Below are 24490 nucleotides of genomic sequence, written 5' to 3'. Positions count from 1 at the left end.
GAGGATAAGGAAGATTAGCAAGGTCACAGAATCCCTCAGCCAAAAGTTTACCTTGGGAATTAGAAGAAAATGTCAAAAATAGCTTATCAAGTGCAAATGTCCTCATAGACCAGAATACCAATGTGTTCTGAGACTTTGAGTTGTGCTTGCCAGCAATCAGAGCATTTTTTTAAACAAATTGTTTGGTAATCTCTAGCTCTATGTTCTCTGCAATCTGTACAGCAGCATACCAGGCATAGACAACAAAGATGGAACTGCTCCATTTCAAGTGACAGGCTTAAAAATAGAAGTTAGATTAGGGTTCATATTTTTACTGCCATGTCACAGGGCTTCATTTCAGAGTGTTTGACATCCCTTCTTTTATTTGAGCATGCCTGGCCTTCCAAGTCAGAAGGAAACTGGAGGACCTCCTAGAGGAATAGATCTCAGGATTCAATGCATAGAAGTGGATTTTCTGAGGTATGTATGGTCAAGAGATGTTGATTTAAAGTTTCCTTGAGAAAAAAAAAAAAAAAAAAGAACAACTGCCCGAGTTTTTCATTTCAGTGGCATTTCTGTAGGTTCCGTAAACAGCAGAATTTGTATTAATCCCCAGTCAAATTTAAGGGTGTGTCTATATTTCCCTAATTCAAAGATAAAATGTAAGTTTCTTCCTTGAGAGTATCTATGTCAAAGATTCTTCATTGAAACCCTTTTGAATCTAGAGTTTACCTTGAACTGAAGGAAAAATCTGGAAAACATTAGGAAAAAATATCTAAGGTTAATTCCATAATATCAGCAAGTTTTGTTGGATTCCTAGACCTAAATGAATGTCCAATCCTCTTTTGGACAAACTGGTATGATCAGAGGCTCCCTTTGCTTCAGTGGGAAGATGTGATGCCTCCTTAAGCAAAGGTAGAAGGAGTGAATACCCCTGGGGAGAAAGGAGGTGTTGATATTCTTGTAACAGGAGAGATGTCAAGAATATGAAAATCCCCATAATATTTTGAGAAAAATTAAATTGCTTACCTTAGCTCACGAGGTCCTAGCATTGCCACACCTTCTAACAGTTCTTCACAGCCTGGGGTATACATATCCTTTGCTGAATTAGCAAGACACCAAATACAGATACCATGATCCGTGAAAAGCTTGGGATTGTGTCCTCAGCATGATTGTCTCCTAAGAATTACGTTCAACCAACCAGAACTGAGTTAGAATGATGATTTCTCACCATGTCATGTGACTGCACTCAAGGAAGTGGCATAAGATTCCAGGACTCGCCTTCTCTTCTTGATTTCTGTGAATTTTGACCAGGGGGAGAAATGCTCCTTGGTCAGAGGTAAAATATCTCATGGTTTCCTGGACAGAAGGGATTTTTTAAGACCTCGATCATCACGGGAAGGAAAATACTATAAGTTTGGAAAAGAGAAAGTCCCTCAACCCTGTTGGACAGTAGGGGAGTTGCCCTGTTCACCTTCTGTAGAGGAGGTTGGTCTAGACACTCAAGGCCTCCACATCTTCAGAGAACTCTAAAAAATTCTTATCTCAGAGGACTCCATGCAGATTTGATAGAAATCTGAAGTTTTTTCTGACAAGTCGGCTCTAAGTTCCTGGATTTGTTCCCTATTAAACTTACAACAGGGCACACAGGTGTGGGTGTGGAGGACAGTTACCTTTCTGATGACCAGCTTAAAGAGAGCCTTGGATCCAGGCTGTGGTTTTTATACATTGGCCATGGGACTTGACTCTGGAGTTCTCTGAGATTTGGGTTTTTTTTATTTGTTTGTTTGTTTGTTTGTTTTTGGTGGTGTAAAGTGTATTCCCTAATAAGGTCTGAGGGAGAAGCTCTTAGTTGAATGGTAGACCTGAGTCTGTCATGAACAAAGAGCGAAGCTCCTGTGTATTCTTGGTACCAAGGATTCAGCCTTAAGCACACTAGAGCTGAGCCTGAATATTTGAGATAAACTTCTCACTCACAAGGTCAGTTCTGCACCTTGCTTCATCAGAGTGGTGTGCCTCAGACCCTTCCAGTGCAGAAGGAGGAAGAATAAAGCATTTTACTCAAGGTCAGCTGACCTCTTTGGCATACCCTTAATGTCAGGGGATAGTATGGTTAGAGAAACCAAGGTTTAGGCCATCTTCAAAAGATAAACTAACTGGGTGTCAGCCCCCTTGAAGTTATGGGATACTTTACATAAGGGGGGGCCTGATATGATGGGGTTGGTATTTACCCTGGAGGTATAAATTATCCGGGGTCTAGAAGGGTACATCTGAGTCCCCATTGTGACTTCATCAATGCTATTGCATGCTGATAGTAAAAGATCCATATTTGTGGCCTTCTTAAAATGTTGTTGAGGTCTGAAGTCCTTTGCTTATCATGCCATATGTATCAGGGCATCTTTAGTCATTGAGGACCTATGTGACACCTTTGTTCTGAAGTGGTATTCTGAGGGGAATTAAAGAATTTCTGAGGCTTCTGGTTCTCATATGTTAATGCTGCCTTCAACACTGGGGAGTTTCTAACATATTTGATTTTGGGGGGTACATCTGAAACCCCCTTGCGTTATTGGTGGAAGTTGTGAGTCACATAGGTTCTATTTCATGTATGTGGGTATACTGTCATTGTCTTCAAACACACCATAATGTGGCGTCGGGTCCCATGACAGATCGTTGTGAGACAACAAGTGGTTTCTGGGAATTGAACTGAGGACCTGTGGAAGAGCAGTCAGTGCTTTTAACCGCTGAGCCATCTCTCAAGCCCCAGCACATTGGTTCTAGACAGGTAAGATTAAGGTCACTTAGGCAATTGGGGAAGCTCTGAGTATCCCTGGTTCAGAGTGGGCAGATCAGAAGTCCCCTTGGTCCATACAGTAGTTTGGAAGATCTGTGGTTCTTAAGCTTTAGGTCTGGACCTTACTAGAGAAGCATGCCTGGAGTGTATTTGAATTCCTGGTTTAGACAAAGTGTACCTGATGACTCCTTAAGCCACTGAGAGTGATTTAAGCCCCACTTCAAGCATGGGGGGAAACTGTGAATCTTCTTGTTGCTGAAGGAAAAATTCTGAGGTTTCTGTGTTAGAAACAGGACTTGGAGGACCCATTGACAGAGTGAGAATGTTGACGTATCCACAAACATTTTATAAAGGATGCCATGCTTTAGAGGCAGAAAGGTTCACACCATATTGGGGCAAGTAGAAATGCCAAAGATTCTTGGATCTGTACAAGATCAAGTGTCGATTTGGAGAGGAGAGAAGGCCGGAATATTTCATTATCGAGGCTTCCTGGGAACCTAGAACACACATATCATGCAGGCCATGCAACAGCTTAATCAATCTCCAGTATGCTAGGAGGCATTTCCCAGGTAGTTCTCTTGATAAAGCAGCTGCCTACTTCTGAACATGGCAAGGCTTTCTCGTTTCTGCTGGCCAAATTAATGTCTGTGTCCTGGGTTCATGAACCAGCTGGCTACTCTTAGGGTCTTCGACCTCAGGCACCCGGGTCCTGATCCTTGGACAGAGGTACTGAGGTCAGAGGATCAGAATAAGAAGCACTCAGTGCACCTTAGATCAAGGGAGTCGATTTGTCATGGACTAAATCAGATCTAGTAGGTAGGTCTAGGTCCTCAATGATCAGAAGAAGCACATAATATTCTCCATGAGGTGAAAATTATATAGCATGCTCTTCTGGCTACAAATTGTGAGCTACTCTTAATCAGAAAGGGGATTCTTGTCCTGCTTTTAGTCACAGGGGCATAGATGATGTTTCAATGTGCATCTGAGGCAGGTAGGAGTGGAAATTGTAAGTTTGATAGACAGTTGATGAGAAGAAAAAGTTCAAAATTCATGTTGTTCATAAGGGGCATAGAAAGGGAAAAAATGAGGGCAGCTTCTGGATCAAATAAGAAGTCAAAATGCAAGGGTAAGAGAGAGTAGGGCCCAGGCTGCTCTCTTGAGATTGACTGCCTTACAGGTTCCATTTGGCAGGCTGGGAAGCTCTGGTGCGTTCCTGGAAAGAAGGAGGAAGTCGGAAGCAAGGAGTAAGTCGGAAGCCTCCTAGAGCATTTTCGATATCTCTTTTGTCATAAAAATTATGTGTGAGGCCCAGTTTCTTAGATGGTGTATTTGAGAGGCCACCTCTTTCAGCCTGAAGCATTCGGAGCCTTTCTGAAACAGGGATCACAACGCCAGTGTCCCTTTGGTGAGAACTGGAAAGTCTGAGTCCACATTGGTCTGATTGAGAAGGTCCAACACCTCCTTTAGGGGAGAGGGAAGAACTACAGCTCCCCTTTTGCCGTGTGATCTTGTTGAGATTGATTTTCATATGATGTGTATATTTGTGGCCTCCTAGGACAGAATGGTCACAAAGGGGGAACCCAAATTCATATTGTAAGGATGGGTCTCTCCAAGGACAGGAGAGAGCAGGTACCACATCCTCTGCTTGAGATATTGTACGTCTGTATTATCTTTGCATAACAGGGAATGTTCCAAAAGGGAATGTCGTACTCCCTTTTGGAGGTCTGATAGGATAGGATAGGAACCAAAGCTGTGGGCTCCCGTTTGGCATTTCTGGAAGGTTTCTCTCCCTCTTGGACAACAAGAATATGTTTTGAGCTCTCCTTAGTAGAAACAGGGTGGCTGATATCCTCTTGGGGTGATGATGAGAATTTCACCCCTCTACGGGGACTGTCTCTATCTGGAGATGACTCAATGGATTCTTGATCTGCAGGAGAAGTTTGCAGGGCTCCTTGGGTAAGAGAGGCTTTCCTCTGTTTTCTCCTGGTAGAAGTAGCGTGTCTGGGAATCTCATGAGGAGAGGTGGGATGCCTGAGGCTCTCTTCATGAGAAAGAGTGGTTCGCATGCACTCTTCTGTAGGGAAAGAGGATAGTTTGCCAACCTCATGCTCTGAATTGGGAGCTTGGGTGTCCCATTGGTCAGAAGGGGCTTTTTCTGATGGGGTTTCAGTAGACTTGGATGGTCTGTGAATGCCTTGGGTTGGTAGGGAACTTCTGAGTCCCTCCTCATGAGATGATGAGCATCTGCAGGCTCCTTTAGCAGAATTAGAAGTGGTGAAGTTTATGTTAGTCACAGTTTGAAGCTTTACACCTCTTTTCTTAGATTTGCAAGCTCTTACCTGCATTTTGGAAGAATGGCAGTGTTTCCAGCCGGCATGTTTTGAGCACACAGATTTCAGGCCTGCTTGACCTACAGAGGAAGGGCTTGGTCCTGTTTTCCGCAATTTAGAAGGTGTGGGGCAATCCCCTGGAGGAGGAGAATGACTGAGACATTTTTTACAAAGGACACCAGATCTGAAACTCAATTCTGATGATTTTAAGAGGGAGATGCTCCTTTGAGGAGTAGAGGTAAGACTGGATTCCTTTTCTGCATACTTGGAAGATGTCAGGCTACTTACAGCAGAAGAGATACATGTTAAGGCATCAAGTTCTGAAAGGCAGTATCTGATATCCCCTTCAGGAAGTGGGACATATTTCAATATCCTTTGGTTAGATTTGAAACTTCTAGGGCTCTTCTTGAGATAAGAGGAATTTCTCTGGCCACCTTCATGAGGAGGGGTAGGAATAAAGTCCCCTTCTGCACAAAGGGACAGCCCCTGAAACTCTGTTGAAAAGGAAGTACCAACGGTTTCTTGGGCAGATGGCAGAGGTTCTAGAGGCCACTGGGCTGGTTGAAAAAGTTCTAGACTTTCCTGGGGAAATGCTGGTGTTCCCAGGATCCCTTATTCAGATACAAAAGGGCCCAGAGCACCTTCACTGGGTTTCAAAAGACAGAAAGACCCTAACACAGATGGCAAAGTTTCTGGAGTCCATGACACAGATTCTGAACTCTTAGAAATGGATTGTGTACATGTCAGAGGCTCTTCTGCCTCTGAACTAAGTGGTGAAGGAGCTGGCAATTTGGGAGAATCTTGTGTGGCTGACAATGATTCTATGACCTCTTGGGTGACAGGTGGTATTTCTGCACGATTTTGCATACATGCCCGTGTTTCTAGTGTGTCCTGGGCAGAATCAGAAAGCCCAAGATCTTCTGGATTGGATGGTGAATATCCTAAAGTCTCTTTTTCTAAACAGGGTCCTGGGCACTCTTGAGATAACAAGGACGTTTCTGGAAGCCCTTGGGAAGATATTGATGTTCCTAGTAGACCTTGGGCAGACAGGGAAGGTCTCCGAGATATTACGACAGATTGTGACACTTTTAAATCCAATTGGACAGATGGAGAAGGTCCTAGACTCACTATGGTAGATGCTGAAATTTCCAAAGTGCCTCGTGAAGCATTGGATATTCCTGGCTTGCCATGTGTACAGGTACAACCTTCCAGATTCCCCTGTAAAGACAAGCAAGGGCCTCCAGCTTCTTGAACAGATAACAAAGGTCCTGGATTCACTTGAGCAGATAGAGACATTGTCAAAGGCTCTAGGACAGATGATACAGATTCTAGTGTTCCTCGTCCAGATAAAGAAATTACCATGGGTCCTTTGGAAGAATGTATAGATCCTGAAGGATCTGAAGCAGATGGATCTGTTTGTTGAACTTTTTGTGAAGATTTCCAAGACTCATTTGGTCCCTGGCTTGAAGTTAAAGGTCCACCTGTAGGTTTAGAGAGATCTAAAGGCTCTTCTGTGGAAAGGGAAGGATCCAAAAGGCTTAGGGAAGAAAGTGAGGAACTAAGTTGGTCAGAAATTGCAAGTTCCAGAGGTAAGTCACTGGATATCACATGTCCTGGGGTAGCTGTTGGAAATTTTTGTGCAGCTGATGTAAATGATGAATAACCTAGAGTCCCCTGGGGAGGTGGCAAAGGTTCTACAGAGCCTTGTGTAGTTGCTGAAATCCTCAGAGATCCCTGGTCAGATCTCAAAGTCCTTGCTGTATTTTGAGCAGTGTGGATATATCCTTGACACACTGGGAAAGATGGTGAGTCTGCTACTGTGTAGTGTGTAGATGTGGACTGAGTTCCTATACCTTGTGTATGTAAAGAAGGACTTGAAAACCTTTTGGAAGATGTAGAATGTTGGGTAGACCTTTGTGGACATGTGGACAGATGTACGGTCCCATGTGCAGAGGGACTGGGACTCCCACCTCCATGAGCAGAATCAAAAGATGCTGGAGTACCTTGTTCTGAGAAGGAAAGACTCAGAGGATTAAGAGAACATTCAGAACATTGTGATGGATTCATCATTGCCTTGGCTGACATAGAATGTTTCAGAGGCCCCTGGGCAGATTGCAAAGGTGCTAGATACCCTTGGCCAAATGGGAAAGTCTTTGCAACTCCTTGGGTAGATGAAGAATTTCTACCAGTTGGTAAAGTGGTGGCAAAGTTCCTAGGGTGGCTGAAGTAGACTGAGAAGTTGCTACAGCCTTCCTCACTTGTGGCAAACGGCCTAAAGCACTCTGTGATTCTTCATATTGTGCCAATATCCCAGTGGCATCTGTTGAATTTTCCAGATTTCTTTGGTTGGAGAAAAAAGAACTTTGCATGGGCAAAGTTCCCTCTTCTGCCCTGGAAAGTTCCTTGGACTTTTGAAAAGATGGCAAAGCTTCTAGAACCACTGGAGTAGGTACAAGATGCTCCTGAACACCCAGTACAGGTGGGCAATGTCCTACAACTGATGGTGAAAGACAAAAGGTTTCTTGAGATTTCTGGCTAGGGAGGAAAGATCCAGTATCCCTTGGGAAATCTGGGGATCTTTGTGCAAAATGTTGGGCAGTTGGGGAAAATCCTACATCTGTCTGTCAACAAGTTGGAGGATGCAAAGTATCTTGAGCAGATGAAACATTTTGTGCATTCCCCTGTTTAGAAATGGTTAGTTTTAGAGACCCTTGAGTAGAACAGAAATATCCAAAAGCCTCTTGGGAAGATGAAGAGCCTAGGGTTCCTTGTGAAGATAAAGAAATTCCCAGAGTCATCTGATCAGATGGCACAGTTTCTGGTAGCACCTGAGTATTTTGGGTAGGCCCCAGATGTCCTGGAGTGGGAAGCGAAGTTCCCACAGACTCCTTTGCAGACATGGACATTCCTACTGTGGTTTCTGCAGATAAATAATTCCCCTCAGTGCGCTGAGAAGATGTAGAAGACTCTCGAGTTGTTTCTAAAGATTTAGTAACTTTCAGACCACTTTATACACATAAACATCTCAAACATGGAGTTACATGAAGTGATGCTGAAAGATTCAGATGCAGTCCAGAACATCTGGAAGCTTCTAAAGTCCCTCCAGGAGATGGAAATATATGATTTTTTTTCTGAAAATGCTGGGGATTGTGTTGAATGCAGTTGAGAAATTTCAGCAGATCCCCAGATATGGGTCATTGCCTGGGCAGAGATGGAAAGTGTCAGAGGCCCCTGGGCTGATTGCAAATGTGCTAGGTTCCCGGGACCAGATGGGAAAGTTTCTGCACCTCCTTGAGTAAAAGATGAATGTCTACCAGGTTCTCGAGGTAATGGTGGCCAAGTACCTAGAGTAGGCAAAGCAGAAGTAGAAGATTCTGTATCCTCCCTCACTTGAGACAAAGGACCCAAGATAGTCTCTGTGTGTTTACATTGTCCCAAGTCAAAAACCCCTGTGGAATCTCCCGAAGGTTCTAGATTACTGCGGGTGGATGACAAAGAACTTTGCACAGGCAAAGTCCCTTTGCAGCTGTGGAAAGGTCCTTAGACTTTTGAGAGGTTAGCACATATCCTTGAGAGTCTTTACTAGAAAGAGGATGCTCCTGCGAACCTAGTACAGATGGTGAGTGTGTTACATCTGCTGGTGAATATGAAATGGATTTTTGAGATTTCTGACTATTTATTAATGGTCCAATGTCCCTTGAGGAAGCTGGGGATCTTTGTCCCGAATGGTCAGAAAGGGGAGAAAAGCTCTTAGCTTTCTGGCAATATATTGGATGTTGCACAGTCTTTGGAAAAGATGGTGCAGTTGTACAGTCCCTTGTTTAGTTGTGGACAGGTTTAGAGACCATTGGTCAGAAAGGGAATGTCCAAAACCTCTATGGAAGATGAAGAGCCTAGAGTTCCTGTTGAAGATAAAGAAATTCCCAGAGGCTTCTGATCAGATGACAAAGACTCTGAGACCACCGGAGTGATTTGGGTAGACCCCAAATGTCCTGGAGTGGGAGGCAAAGTGCCCACAGGCTGCTTTGCAGACATGGCCTTTCCTACTGTGGCTTCTGCAGATAAGGAATGCCCCTTAGGGCCGTGAGTAGATGCAGAAAACACTACAGTTGTTTCCCTAGATTTGGTCCCTTTAGATAAGCAAAGTCCCACAGTTCCTTGCCTTTAATCCTACTCTTGGGCGGCAGAGGTAGGTAGATTTAAGAATTCAAGGTCAGCATGGTCTACAGAGGGAGCTCCAGGACAGCCAGGGCTACACAGAGAATCCCAGTCTCCAAACTCAAAAAAAAAAAAAAAAAAAAAAAAAAAAGAACAAAAAGGGTTTTAGGGTTTTGGATTTTTATGTATATATTAGAACTTAAGGGTTTGATAAAAATGGGTTTGTAGGGTTTTTAGAAGAATGTTTTGGAGGTATTTTTGATTTTCAAGGTTTTAGTGTATGTTTACAGTTCTTTCCTATAACTTTTAAGGATTTTAAGGTGTTTTAGTGATTTTCAGTTCTTATTAGGCTTTAGTTTATTTTTTCAGGATTTTAATGTTTTATTTAGGTGTTTTTAGTGTGTTCTTGAGTATTTTTTGAAATTTTTATGATTATATTTTTTGGGTTTATGAGTTTTAGTGTTGCCAGGTAGTGGTGGTCCATGCCTTTAATCCCAGCAATTGGGAGAGAAAGGTAGTTGATTTTTGACGTCGAGGCCAGCCTGGTCTACAGAGGGATTTCCAGGACAGCCAGGGCTACAAAGAGAAACCCTGTCTCCAAAAACTCATATAAATAAATAAATAAATAAATAAATAAATAAATAAATAAATAAATAAGAAAGACAGACAGACAGTCAGACAGACAGAAAAGTTTTAAAAGGATTTTGGCTTCTTGTGTATTTTTTTAGATTTCAAGGGTTTTTTTTTTAAAGGGTTTGTAGAGTTTTTAGAAGAGTATTTTATAGTAGTTTTTTGGTTTTTTGGTTTTTTTTTTTTGGATTTCAGTCTTATAGTGTATTTTTAGTGTATTATCTTGATTTTTAAAGGATTTTAGAGTACTTTAGTATTTTGGGGTTTAATCTAGGCTTTATTTTATTTTAAATTTTTAGCATTTTACAGTACTTATTAGGGTTTTTTGTTGTTCTTGACTTGTTGTTTAAAAATTTTAGGGTTTTATATTTGTGGTTTAATTGTTTTAGGGCTGCCAGGCAGTGGGGGTCCATGCCTTTAATCCTAGCAATTGGGAGGCAGAGGTAGATGGATTTTTGAGTTTGAGGCCAGTTTGGTCTACAGAGGGCGTTCGAGGACAGCCAGGGCTACACAGAGAAACCCTGTCTCCAAAAACTCCAAAAACTCAAAAAAAAAAAAAAAAAAAAAAAAAAGAGTTTCGGGTCATTTTTAGGTTCTTGTTTATTTATTTATTTTTTTAGAATTTTAGTCTTATTAGTTAAGGGTTTTGTAGGGTATTTAGAATAGTGCTTTAGCTATTTTTGTTTTTAAGTGTTTTAATATATGTTTAAATTTTTTGGTTTATTAAAAATTTTAGGGTTTTTAATTTTTTTATTGATTTTCAGTTCGTATTAGGCTTTAGTTTATTTTTTAAGTGTTTTACAGTTATATTTAGTTTTTTTTAACGTGTTCTTGAGTATTTTTTTTTAACATTTTAGGGTTATATTTTTTGAGTATAAAAGTTTTGGTGTTGCCAGGCAGTGGTGATCCATGCTTTAATCCCACCCAAGGTAGGCAGAGGCTGGTAGATTTCTGAGTTCAAGGGCACAGCGGTCTACAGACTGAGTTCCAGGACAGCCACAGATACACAGAAAAAAACAGTCAAAAAAGAAAAAAAAAAGAAAAGAAAAAAGAGTTTTAGGGTCACGTTTTTATTCTTCTGTATTTTATTTTATTTTTTTAGAATTTTAGTGTTTTTTAAGAGTTCTGTAGGGTTCTTAGAAGATCGTTTTAGATTTTTATATTTTGTTTTTCAGGCTTCTAGTGTATTTTTAGGTTTTTTAATTATTTTTTTTCTTTTAAGGATTTTAACGCATTTTAGGGCTTAGTGGTTTTATTTAGGCTTTATTTAAATTTAACTTTTTTAGCATTACTCTGTATTTCTTAGAATTGTGTTTGTTGTTGTTGTTCTTGATTTGTTTATTAAAAATTAGGGTTTTATATTTGGGGTTCAATTGTTTTAGGGTTCCCCGGCAATGGTGGCCCTTGCCTTTAGTCCTAGAAATTGCAAGGCAGAGGTAAGTGGATATTTGAGTTCGAGGCCAGCATGGTCTACAGAGGGAGCTCCAGGACAGCTAGAGATACACAAAGAAACCTAGTCGCCAAAAACTCAAAAAAAAAAAAAAAAAAAAAGAAAGAAAAGAAAAGAAAAGAAAGAAAGAAAGAAAAAAAGAAAAAGAAAGAAAAGAAAAAAGAAAGGACCCAGAGGTCGTGGATTTCTGAATTTGAGGCCAGCCTGGTCTACAGAGTGAGTTCCAGGACAGCCAGAGATACACAGAGAAAACCAGTCTCCAAAATTAAACAAACAAACAAACAAACACACAAACAAAAACAAAACAAAACAAAACAAAAAACAAAAGGAGAAAAAAAGAATTTTAGGGTCATTTTTGGGTTCTTGTGTATTTTTTGTTTGTTTGTTTGTTTAAAGGGTTGAAAGTGTTTTTGGGTTTTTTGGTTTTTTTTGGGGGGGGGGCTTGAGGAATATTCTTTAGGATTTTTCTATTTTGTAGTTTGCTATTTTGTGTTTGTGTGTGTGTTCTTGAGTATTTTAAATTTTTTTTAAAGTTATATTTTAAGGGTTTAAGAGTTTTAGGGTTGCCATGACTGAAATCCCAGCACTTGGGATGTAGTGGTAAGTGGATTTTTGAGTTTGAGGTCAGCCTGGTCTAGAGAGGGAGTTCGAGGACAGCCAGAGATACACAAAGAAAACCAGTTAAAAAAAAAAAGAAAGAAAAAGAAAAAAACCCTGAGTTTTAGGGTCATTTTTGGGTTCTTGTGTATTTTATTTTATTTTTTAGAATTTTAGTATTTTTTAAGGGTTTTTAGAAGATTGTTTTAGATTTTTATTTTTTGGTTTTAAGGATTCTAGTGTATTTTTAGTTTTTTTTTTTTCTTGTTTTTTTTTTTTTTTTTTTTTTTTTTAAGGATTTTAATGTGTTTTAGAGTTTTGGGGGTTTTTTTAGGTTTTATTTTAACTTTTTTTTTTAGCACTATTCTGTATTTCTTAGAATTTTGTTTGTTGTTGTTTTTATTTGTTTTTTAAAAATTAGGGTTATATATTTGGGGTTCAATTGTTTTAGGCATTCGTGGCAATGGTGGCCCATGCCTTTAGTCCCAACAATTGGGAAGCAGAGGTAGGTGGATTTTTGAGTTCCAGGCCAGCATAGTATACAGAGGGAGCTCCAGGACAGCTAGAGATACACAGAGAAACCCTGTCTCCAAAAACTCAAAAACTCAAAAACTCAAAAAAAAAAAAAAACCTCAAAAAAAAAAAAAAAAGAAAAGAAAAGAAAAAAGAAAGGAAAGAAAAGAATAAAGAAAGGAAAAGAAAAAATGTTAAGGACATTTTTGGATTGTTGTGTACTTTTTTTTTTTTTTTTTAGAAATTTAGTGATATTTAAAGGGTTTTTAGGGTTTTCAGACGAGTGTTTGAGAATTTTTTTGGTTTTCATGGTTATAGGGCAAGTTCAGTGTTTTTTCAAAGATTTTAGGCTTTTTTAGGGTTTTGGGGTTCTTTTTTAGACTTCACGTTTTTTTTTATGGTTTTACAAATTTTGGGCAGAGGCATTTGGTGTTTCTAAGAATTAAAAAAAAAAAAACTGTTAGGGTTTTATTTTTGGAGTTTATGAGTTTTAGTCTTGCCAGGAAGTGGTGGCCCTTGCCTTTAAACCCAGAGGTCGTGGATTTCTGAATTTGAGGCCAGCCTGGTCTTCAGAGTGAGAAAGATGGATGAAAGAAAATTATTTTATTGACATTTTGGACTTCCTGTGTATATATATTTTTTTTAATTTTAGGGTTACATTTTAAGTGTTTTTACGGTTTTTTTGAAGATTATTTTGGTTTTCAGGGTTTTAGTATATGCTTAGCTTTTGTTCTTTCAGTTTGTTTGTTTTTTTAATGAGTTAGAGTGGGTTTTTTTTGACTTTAGGGATATTCTTTAGGCTTTTTCTATTTTTTTAGTTTATTATTTTGTGTGTGTGTTCTTGAGTATTTTTTAAAATTTTTTAAAGTTTTATTTTTGGGGTTTATGAGTTTTACTGTTGCAGGCAGTGGTGTCCCATGCCTTTAATCCCAGCAATTGGGAGAGAGAGGTAGGTGGATTTTTGAGTTCTAGGCCATCATGGTCTACAGAGTGAGCTCCAGGACATCCAGGGCTACAAAGAGAAACCTAAGCTCCAAAAACTCTAAAAAAATAAAATAAAATAAAATAAATAATAATTAAATAAATAAATAAGAAAAAGAAAAAGAAAAAGAAAGAATGAAAGAAAGGAATAAAGGAAGGAAGGGAGAAAGAACGAAAACTTTTAGGGTCATTTTGGCTTCCTGTGTATTCTTTTTTTTCTTTTTTCTTTTTTCTTTTTTTTTTTAGCTTTCTAGGGATTTTGTTTAAAGGGTTTGTAGAGTTTTTAGAAGAGTGTTTTATAGTGTTTTGGTTTTCAGGCATCAAGTGTACTTTTAGTGTTTTTTTCTGTTTGCTTGTTTTTTTTAAAGGATTATAGTGTATTTTAGGGTTTGGGGGTTTAATTTAGGCTTTATTTTAGTTTTTATCATTTTACTCTATTTCTTAGCTTTTTTTTGTCTTTGTTCTTGATTTTTTTTTAATTAGGGTTTTTTTTATTTGGGGTTTAATTGTTTTAGGGTTGCCATGCAATGGTAGCCCATGCCTTTAATCCAAGCACTTAGTGGGCAGAGGTAGTGAATTTCATAGTTCGAGGCCAGCCTGGTCTACAGAGGGAGATCCAGGACAGGTAGGGATACACAGAGAAACCCAGTCAGGAAAAACTAAAAAACAAACAAACAAACAAACACAAAACAAAAAACAACAAAACAAACAAGCAAAAAAACAAACAAAAAAACATCTGAAAGAAAAAAAAGAAAGAAAGAAAGAAGGAAAGTACTTTATGGAAATTTTTTTCTTCTTGTGTAATTTTTTTTAGAATGTTATGGGTATTTTTATAAGCATTTTTAGGGTTTTTAGAAGTGTTTTTAGAGGCTTTTTTGTTTGTTTTCAGTATTTTAGTGTAATTTTATGGATTTTTCTTGGTATTTTAAAGATTTTAGGTTGTTTTATGTTTTGGGGGGTTTTGGGGGATTTACAGTTTTTTTTTCTTTTAGGGCATTATCAGCTTTTTTTTTAATATTAAGGATTTGTTTTTGGAGTTTTAGAGTAAGAATATAAGGTCCCATGATAATATTTTTCTCTGAGTTACTAGAGCCACCGTACCTAGAAGAATAAACTGGGAGTACCGTAAATACTTGAACTGATAAAAGCTTGGAAGTATCATTTCCTTCCTGACTCATTATAGTCTTATTTTGTCCCCAGGTTACACCTCCATGCCCAATAAAAGGAAAATATAAAAGTTCACAGTATACTAGCTTTGTACTTCCCTCTATCTTTGCGGATGTACAAACTAACATTCTAGAATCCTCACCATTCAGGAATTATGATAAGCAGGAAAATTCAATAAATTCCCAATGACACCATTTCCTGTTACCCATTACTGGGAAGCCAGGCTCAAGTATGTCTACTCCAGGAATTTTCACAACACTGCTCCATGACTCACTGTGCCAGTCCCAGGACCACGTCTTCCTTGCTCTGTTACAGTGAGGTGGAAAGCCAGCTTCCTTTGGCCTCTCTCTTATTTCCCTAAACTCTCCATTCTCACTCTCAAGGAGACTCCTCCACCATCTTGCAAACATAAATATGGACTATTTGAAAACCCTAAGAGCAGTTGGTGTTGTTACAACACTGGTGACATCACAGGGGATACCAAGAGATCTCCAGGATACAATAGAATGCTCAGACAAGGAATTGTTTATGTCACGGGAAACAGGCTTTGCCTTTCTGTTAAAGTTCTCCCTCTACTGAACAGAAACTAAGTTGCCTATCCTGGAAACTCTCCTGGGACATAAATACTGATCACCTCCTTTTCAAAAGCCAGAGATCTCAGAAAATGAGTTTTTTCAATGTAAGTACAATGGTAAAATGGTGTGATTTATTCCCAAGTTGGTAAACTTGGAAGAAGAGTGACTGGATGAAGAGAAGAGCCAGACCATCCAATTGGTAGCAGAAGACTTGAGATGTCTACTTTCTTCCTATGCTCTAGGTACAAAAAGTAATAATAATAATAATAAAAAAGCAAGCAAGCAAGCAAGCAAACAAACAAACAAACAAACAAACTTGTTATGAAGAAGTTCCAGAACAACTTACAGCAAGTGATAGTTCAGGATGGGAGGGACCTTCTCAGGAAGACCTTGCCTGGAGATGATGCCTACAGACAGAGATCAGGAAAACAAGATACCTCAGATCTGACACTCTGACCCAGAGACAAGAACAAAAGATGCACTATATCTTTATGTTCCATGCTCGGTCAGAAAGGTTATAAGATGCTCATCTCAGCAGACACTGGCCACCTGATGTTTATCCCAATTTGTCAATAAATGTTCAAATTCTATATGTCCAAAACAGCTCTTGTCTGTCTCTTAGCCACTTCCAAACTATTTTGTGACTGAATTAACCACAGTATATCACAACTGACTGCCTCCATATGTGGTCTATATGTCTAGAATCTAAAAACACCCCATTATTTTATGCAGATTGCAGGCCCTATTATCCAGTGGACAAGTGTTTTCTGGAGAGAGATAATGACCACCAAGCCTGAGCATGGACACTGATCTCTTGCTTGGGAAGGATATAGCTACTAAGACCTCTGGGGTCATAGAATATAAACTTCATATTATCATGGGTAAGAAAACGTTTTTGCCCTTGATGATTGAAATCATAATTACAATCTCAAAATTGATCATTTTAATATCAAGAATGGCACTGTGTGTAGGCCAAATCATAAAGTTAATTTTATTGAGCAAACGACTAAAAACGGAAATTTTCTAGACAAGCATGATGATATACTTACAGAAGATGGCCTTATGATGTGGTAGTGTTCTATGTCTTCAGTGGGTGTGTATGTCTTCTCTTCAGCTGCCCAAATGTTTTGGATTTATTAACGAAAGACACATACACATGTAGTCTTATTTTGAATACGCCTTAAACAGTGTATTGCCTGGGCATTTTAAAGCCTTTGTGCAGCTAGCACACTCTCGCACCCAATATTCGTGAATTATTATTTTTTTAATCAACATTTTATCTTTGTTATTTCATACCCAGTTGGGGGAAAGTGGCCTATGAGATTATGCTAGCCCCATATTTTGATATTGTATTGTACTTTTTTTCTCTTGTAGATGTAGGCTTGATCATTTTGATTTTCTGTCATGGACATTTTCCCTCGTTGGTTTTTTTTTTGTTGTTGTTGTTTGTTTTTGGTTTTTTGTTTGTTTGTTTGTTTTTCTTTTCTCATAGTCTCCTCTTTGGGAAATTTAAATTTTCATCTGTCTTTTTGTCTGGATATTGGCTGTTGGTCATTTTATTTACCATTTTGAGCCAATTGGAGACAGGGATACTCAGTCTATGGACATGTAGAGACTCGTGTGAATTTGGGAGCTAAAATATCATAAATAGCATTGGAACCAATCTATAATTAGTACTGCTGTTTGTCCATTAAAATTACTTATCAATTCTTCATACATATCTTGTTTAAAGTAATACCAAGAACTTTGATATTATTGAATATGCAATTTGTATGGTAAAAACATTTTGTCTAATTTCTACACACATTTTATGTTTGGAAAAATGAAGGCCAGTGTTTTTTTTTTTTTGAGATAATTTTATACCCAGGATCTTTGATGAAGATGTTTTTCAGCTAAAGGAGTTCTCTGTTAGACATTTGGAATCACTCATGTATACAATCACATACAATTTAATTTCAGGCATCATGAAATTGCTAGTGGGCACATATATGTTTCTCTTCATGTGTGTTTGTGTGTGTGCTTCCTTTAATTCTACAAAAAAAAGAGAACTATGAAGAATCATACTAAAATTCAAACATAAAAACATGCCCTTTATTGATCAAGCAATAGTGTAAAAGAAGGAAAATATGTGGACATTATAATATATATGATTCATTATACCAGTTAATAGAAGCTCCTAGGACCATAGATGAAGAGAACCAAAATATTGCCACTACAGTATAAAAAAAATTTCAGTGAAGTAGTAAATGTATAATTTGATTTTGCAGCCATATCCAACTAAGTGTCAATGTAAGTCTCATAAACAGCCAAGGAACTATATACAGCTGCTTACCAAATGCTATTGCTTACTGCACATAAAGAACTATAATCTAAATTATATAAAGAATAAAAAAACTGAATATAAAAAATAGTTTAGCTTGATTTTTAAAGGATACAAGACTTGATATTCTCAGAAGTTGAAATTAAAACGACTGAATGACAAAATATGAGGAAGTGAAACATTAGCCACAAAGGAACAGAAAATTAAAACCAGTTTGAGGATGACTGGAAAGAGGGGTAGAGACAAGGGGGAAAGGAGAAAACATTTGTAGAAACAGCTAAAATTAAAGTTCACTTATTGGATATTATTCTTTTCTTTTTCCCCTTTTTTATTGAATATTTTCTTTATTTACATTTCAAATGGTTTACCCTCTGACCCCCCCCCATTCCCTGCCCCCTCTCCCTACCCACAGGCCCATGCACTCTTGCTTCCTGACCCTGGCATTCCCCTACACTGGGGCATAGACCCTTCACAGCTCCAATGGCCTTTCCTCCCAATGATGACTGACTAAGCCATCCTCTGCTACCTATGCAGCTGGAGCCATTGGTACACCCTGTGTACTCTTTGGTTGGTGATTTAGTCCTGGGGAGCTCTGGGGGTACTGGTTAGTTCATATTGTTGTTCCTCCTATGGGACTGCAAACCCCTTCAGCTCCTTGGTTCCTTTCTCTAGCATTAGGGACCCTATGATCACATCAATGGACGGCTGTGAGCATCTGCTGCTGTATTTGTCAGGCACTGGTAGAGTCTCTCAGAGGACTGCTATATCAGTCTCTTGTCAGCAAGCACTTGTTGTCATCCACAGTATTATCTGGCTTTGGTGACAGTATGCGTGATGGATCCTCAGGTGTGGCCATCTCTGGATGATCCGTCTTTCAGTGTCTGACCCACACTTTGTATCTAATTCTATGGTTATATTGTTCTCCCTTCTATGAAGGATCAACCAATGTATCCATACTTTGGTCTTCCCTCTTGAGCTTCATTTGGCCTGTGAATTGTATCTTGGGTATTCTCTCCCTTGAGTCTTTGTTGATAATATATGTTGAAAGATATCTTTTCATCTGCCTTGAATTCACAATCCCAACCTTTGTCAAGAACTCAATATGAAGAAACTGCATCACTGCCTATATTCAATTGTCTGCCAATGCTTCATGTATGATCATGCATCTAGATGACTTCATAAGAGTGTTACCTAATTCTGGTTTCCAACAGATGAAAATGCATTGTTTCATTGAAATATTTGTGAATGTGTTGGTCTACTATACCTGGTTAAATGTAAAACATTACTTATATACTTGTGAATATACATATGCTTTATAAAATAGTCTTTAAATGAGTCTCATCCTGCAATTCTTGATTTGATACTGAATGTGGAAAAAGAATGCTAGTCTCATATTCTGTTACCAGAATAATCTTTTTATCCAATTACACAAATGCTCAGGCACAGGTTAGGATTATTATCACTATCAGATACAAGGTCAATATTTCTATTAACTACTCAATAAATTTAACATTATTTAGTAGTTAATATTTATTCACAATTCCTTTCCATTCATCCTATGTCATGTTCCATGGATTCATAGGTAAAATTCTGGCCTTAATCTCTACATCTGAGGTCTGAAAAGATAAGTCTACAAGAATCATTGTACTTCTTGTGGAAAAGAACCTGTTCTCCATGTGGCTATTAGGTCTGAGATCCAAAGTGTGAGATGTTATCATTTGTGGCTGCAGAAAATGTGGGAAAAAAGTGTTAAAATCATTTACCTTTTAGCGAATCAATGCGGTTGCAACTTTTTTCTTTCATAAACCAAGGTTTCTTGTGCTTTTATGTTTTTGCCTCTCATCCCATCCCCTATTCAATTTTCATGTCTTTGGGAATAAAGGAATACATTTTTCAATTGGTAGCCACAGTGCACTGTACACTCTGATTGTGATGGTTGCTTCACATTATTATCCTTCTCTGTTAGGTGAGTAGGAATTTTATTTCTGATGTATTCTGAATTTTCCCATACCTATTTGCAAAAATTGTGGAAATTCTCATTGATGACAATTGTTTAAGCCATAATAAGTTTTAAAATTACAAATATATGAACTGTGCCAATATAATTTTGGGATTAAAAAGAAAAACTTAGCACTGAACACTTAATTGAAAAAAACAAATTTTAGCCAAAGACCATGTTTGGTGTCTTTTCACCTGATAAGAGGTAATAGAGAATAACAGATGAACTGCCAACTGTGCTGGGGCAGAGAAGCTCTCTGTGCTCAGACATCACTTAAAGGATTTCAAAGTATTAGGAAGATTGAGGTATTAAAAGAAATGTGATACATTTTTTACAAGATAGAAATAGTAAGAACACACTAAAAGGTAACATTAATTTGATGTGTACAAAACCCTAAAGCATAATATGCTGGTCATATGGTATATTGTATCATTGTGTATATCATGAAATTGATAAATAAAATTAAATAAAATGGATCTTAAAATGAGTAGCCTGATTGGTAATATTAACAGTTGAATATATTAAAAGCATGATCTACAAATATACAAAACAAATACAAAACATGTTCTAACATCTTATTCATAATTTTCTATCTGTGAATAAAATTAGCATTTTCTTAATGTTTAAGTTCATAGAGCTTTTGTTATTTGGAAATATGTAAAATATTCTTATTGATAAATTATTTTCTTTACTTGAAACACTGATAATCTTCTTAAAGTATGCCTATTACCTACAATACAGGAATATATATATATATATATATATATATATATATATATATATATAATGGATTTATAGTAAAATATATATGTACATATGATTAATGAAAACAATTTAAATATATTACCCATGGGAAATTATTTTAATTCTGTGTAAACATATTTATAGCCTAATTAAGTATAACATACATTCATTAACATAAATGTTTCTCCAGATTCAAGGTTTTCTCATTTTAATTTATATATATTGTAATGTTTTTTATTTATTTACATTTTAAATGTTTTCTTCCTTCGTGATTTCCCCTCCTCCGTGGAGGATTGTCATATCTGGCATCAGTGTGAAGAGAATCCCTTGGTCCTGTGAAGGCTTGATGCCCCAGCACAGGGAAAACTAGAGAGATGAGGCAGGAGTGGGTGGGTGGGGAGCTCCCTCATAGATGCAGATGAAAGAGAGAAAGGGATAGTGTGTTCAAGGTTTTCTTTTACACTTAGGAGTACTTCATTAATTTTATAGGAGTCATATAAAATATTTTGGTCATAGTCATCAAACTACTCTTTCTTGATTTACCCTACATTCTCCCTCCATATACCACAGTATTCTTTTTTGTAATTTATAAATCATGAGAGAAAAACTTGTGCCACCTAAACATTCTTTTTGGATTGATCAGATTAGGAAGGACAATTTTTGAATTGACACAACCTGAATGATATAAAAATAATATTACTTGATGTAGTAATTTTTGTGTGACACTCAGTGTGTTGCAGGGTAATATGAATACAAATGGACCTGATATTGTAAAGTGATACAGGTTATCAGAGAAATATGTATAGCCATTTCTGTTAGTGCCCCATATATCAATCTATGGATCATTATTCATATGATAAATACATGAAATACACACACTCACATGCATATTATATAATATTTATGCACTGCCTCAGGTACCCTCCTCCGTGTGTAGTGTGATGTGTACTGCTGGATTCAGGAAAATTTATCAAAAAGAAACAGCAGAATGCTGCTTTGATTGTGTTCAGTGCCCAGAAAATGAGGTTTCCAATGAAACAGGTACATTCTTGCATACAGAAGAATATTTGCTGAATTTGAATACCTTCTCTATCCAAACTAGAAATATGAAATGGCCTGGATGCAAACTGAAGACCTAACATCTCCATGAATGAAAGCACAATCAGTTAAATAGAGCCAACTTCTTTTAGACCAAGCAAATAAATTCCAATATCTTCTTTAAACAAGGCATTTCTCTCACAATATGATGGTTACTGCTTTTATATTGTATAGAAAGTGTTTAGGAGGACAAACCTGTAAAAAGTGTTTTAAGGAAACATTTTAGATGTAATAATCTATGCATATGTTTATTTTTCTTTGATTTGTTGCACATAGAAAGTTGACCACCTGATCAGTCCATAATCTTTCCCTCTATCACCCAGCTTACTCTCTGAAAAAGACCAGATGCTCAGGGTAACAGTTGTTGTTTAATGAAATATATTTTAAGAGGTTAGATGGACAAAGTATTAAATATTTACTCTTAAAGATTTAGAACAAGAGTGAAGATTTCAAAAATGCAACAAGAGATGGCTTAGAGCTTAGCTAAGGAAAGAGGGATAAATGTGAACATCCATAAGCTTCCTGCCATATAGCATGGAATGTGTATTTGGCAAGATAGAGATTGGAAAACAATGAAAGGGACATGCATAGGTCTATGAGGTGTACAGCTTCAAGAATGAAAATATTCCTAAATGCAATCAGTATTTCAACGAGGAATTGTATGTTCTAGTTCCTATGTGTAGATACAGACCAAGGCACAAGTACAGAGCAAACAAAGTACATGATGCATTTAATCAACTGGAACCAGTACTGATGTCTGCACACTACCCTTGACTGTGAATAGTGGATTTATGTTTGGAGGAATTAAATAATCTGAGATTATGCATATTATCATTCATCATATTTTTGGTTTTGTTCAATAAATTTTTTTTCCGTTCCATTTCATCACAATGCATAGGTCAATACAGAGATATCTTAAGTTAGTGGTTCCTACAGCAAAAAGGAATGGAATAGATGCTGAACAGCAAATTATTTATTGATATATCCTATGAATAACACAAATATAAAATTATTACCTATGTAATTATGATATCTTATACGGGTTTATTTTCATTTGCCAGCAGATATGCAACAGTGTGTGAAGTGTCCAGATGATAAGCATGCCAACATAGAGCAAACCTACTGCCTCTCAAGAGCTGTATCATTTCTGGCTTATGAAGATCCACTGGGGACGACCCTAGGCTGCATGGCAGTGTCTTTCTCGGCCATCACAATTCTAGTCCTCGTCACATTTGTGAAGTACAAGGATAGTCCCATTGTGAAGGCCTATAACCGCATTCTCAGCTACATCCTGCTCATCTCTCTAGTCTTCTGCTTTCTCTGCTCCCTGCTCTTCATTGGACATCCCGACCAGGTCACCTGCATCTTGCAGCAGAGCACATTTGGAGTATTTTTCACTGTGTCTGTTTCTACAGTGTTGGCCAAAACAATAACTGTGGTCATGGATTTCAAGCTCACTACTCCAGGAAGAAGAATGAGAGGGATCTTGGTATCAGGGGCACCTAAGTTGGTCATTCCCATTTGTACCCTAATCCAACTTGTTCTCTGTGGAATCTGGTTGGTAACATCTCCTCCCTTTATTGACAGAGATATACAATCTGAACATGGGAAGATTGTCATTCTTTGCAATAAAGGCTCTGTCATTGCCTTCCACGTTGTCCTGGGATACTTGGGCTCCTTGGCTCTGGGGAGCTTCACTTTGGCTTTCTTGGCTAGGAACCTTCCTGACACATTCAATGAAGCCAAGTTCCTAACTTTCAGCATGCTGGTGTTCTGCAGTGTCTGGATCACCTTCCTCCCTGTCTACCACAGCACCAGGGGGAGGGTCATGGTGGTTGTGGAGGTTTTCTCAATCTTGGCTTCTAGTGCAGGGTTGCTAATGTGTATCTTTGTCCCAAAGTGTTATGTTATTTTAATTAGACCAGATTCAAATTTTATACATAAGTACAAAGATAAATTTCATTATTGAAATATTCATACTATGAAAATGTTAAATGATACTCAACATATTTTTTCTTTGTCTTAACAAAATTAGTACTAAATCTTATAAAAATTTAAATAATATACAAATTTGAACTTAGAAACGAGACAGAACTGTGTATTGTAATACCAATTACCAAACTTTGGTGAAAAATGGTCTCTTTAATAAGGACACAATTCTGAAGATATTGAGAACCAGGAATCTCAACTGAGAAAATGCTACAATCATCCTGACCTGTGGTTTTGTGTGTAAACCATGAACTTAATTAACGATTAATATAAGGTGACCATACTGACTGTGAACACTACCATCTGTAGGTGAGTTGTTCTTGGAGTTATAAGAAAAAGGTCTGAAGACAACATTGACATAAAGCCAGTCATCGCCATTATCCGTCATGCTTTCATGGAGTGCCTGCATCCAATTTCATGCCTTGGCTTCATTCAATATATTGTGACCAAGGTACATAAGTAAATAAACACTTTGCTCAAAAGCTTCTTTTGATCACTGTGTGTGTGTGTGTGTGTGTGTGTGTGTGTGTGTGTGTGTGTCTGTGTTTGTGTGTGTTTGTTTACAACAACGGAATATAAAATATCAACAAAATGGTAAATTGTTTCTGTTGAGATTTAAAATATCATCGATTACTGATGCAATGAAAGGCACTTATTTGAAAAGAGAAACAAGGGTGAATATTAGCAATGTCAAGTACAGTGACAGTATTGCCTATGACAGCACAGAAGCGCTGTACTTTGGAATAACTTTAAAATGTACTAGGCATTTGTTAAGAATGTCAGATAACATTACAAAGAAAGAAGTATTTTATTAAAGGGACAATGCATATCAGATTGTGCCTACAATATAAGGTTCTTTATATTTATGTGAAAAGACACAATGAGGAGCAATGTAGGGACCTGGGAAGGAAAGTGGACAGGGTAGGGGGAATTGGGGGGAGAGGGGAACTTCGTCTGGGATTGGCTGAGGGAAAAGGACTGAAGCCCTGAGGGCCAGCAGAAAGAATGTAAACAAGCAACCTCAGGAGAGAGGAGGTTTGGGGAAACCCAGGGCATTCAGTAGGGAGAGGGACTTTTGAACCCACCTCCAGCAGGAAGCTCAAGTAAGTGATGGGGTTGCCACCCCACAGTCACAATTCTGACGCATATTGTTCCTGTCTTAAAGAAGA

General features: G+C 37.9%; 1 protein-coding gene and 1 pseudogene across 17 annotated transcripts; one reads left to right on the top strand and one right to left on the bottom strand.

Annotated features, from left to right (window-relative positions):
• The first annotated feature begins 351 nt into the window (after positions 1–351).
• LOC147004449 (vomeronasal type-2 receptor 116-like) lies at positions 352–23825 on the top strand. 17 transcript variants are annotated; one of them, XM_085837865.1, is made up of 7 exons: positions 352–459; positions 2646–2761; positions 3962–4014; positions 5094–5338; positions 6065–6298; positions 15904–16052; positions 22394–23825. In XM_085837865.1, the coding sequence occupies exons 6-7, from the start codon at positions 15971–15973 to the stop codon at positions 23299–23301; spliced, it is 990 nt and encodes a 329-aa protein (XP_085693991.1). In that variant the 5' UTR covers positions 352–459; positions 2646–2761; positions 3962–4014; positions 5094–5338; positions 6065–6298; positions 15904–15970; the 3' UTR covers positions 23302–23825. The 17 variants fall into 17 exon arrangements, with proteins under 17 accessions (XP_085693991.1, XP_085693989.1, XP_085693990.1 ...); XM_085837863.1 differs by having other exon boundaries at positions 3948–4014; XM_085837864.1 differs by lacking the exon at positions 3962–4014.
• LOC110287981 (uncharacterized) lies at positions 4437–5115 on the bottom strand (annotated as a pseudogene).
• Positions 23826–24490: the final 665 nt, after the last annotated feature.

This window comes from Mus caroli, unplaced genomic scaffold (genome assembly GCF_978045245.1).
Source record: "Mus caroli unplaced genomic scaffold, Mus_caroli_1 scaffold_5, whole genome shotgun sequence".
Lineage (NCBI taxonomy): Eukaryota > Metazoa > Chordata > Mammalia > Rodentia > Muridae > Mus > Mus caroli.
Note: the sequence above shows the minus strand (reverse complement) of the source record. Positions and strands in the feature narration are given on the sequence as shown.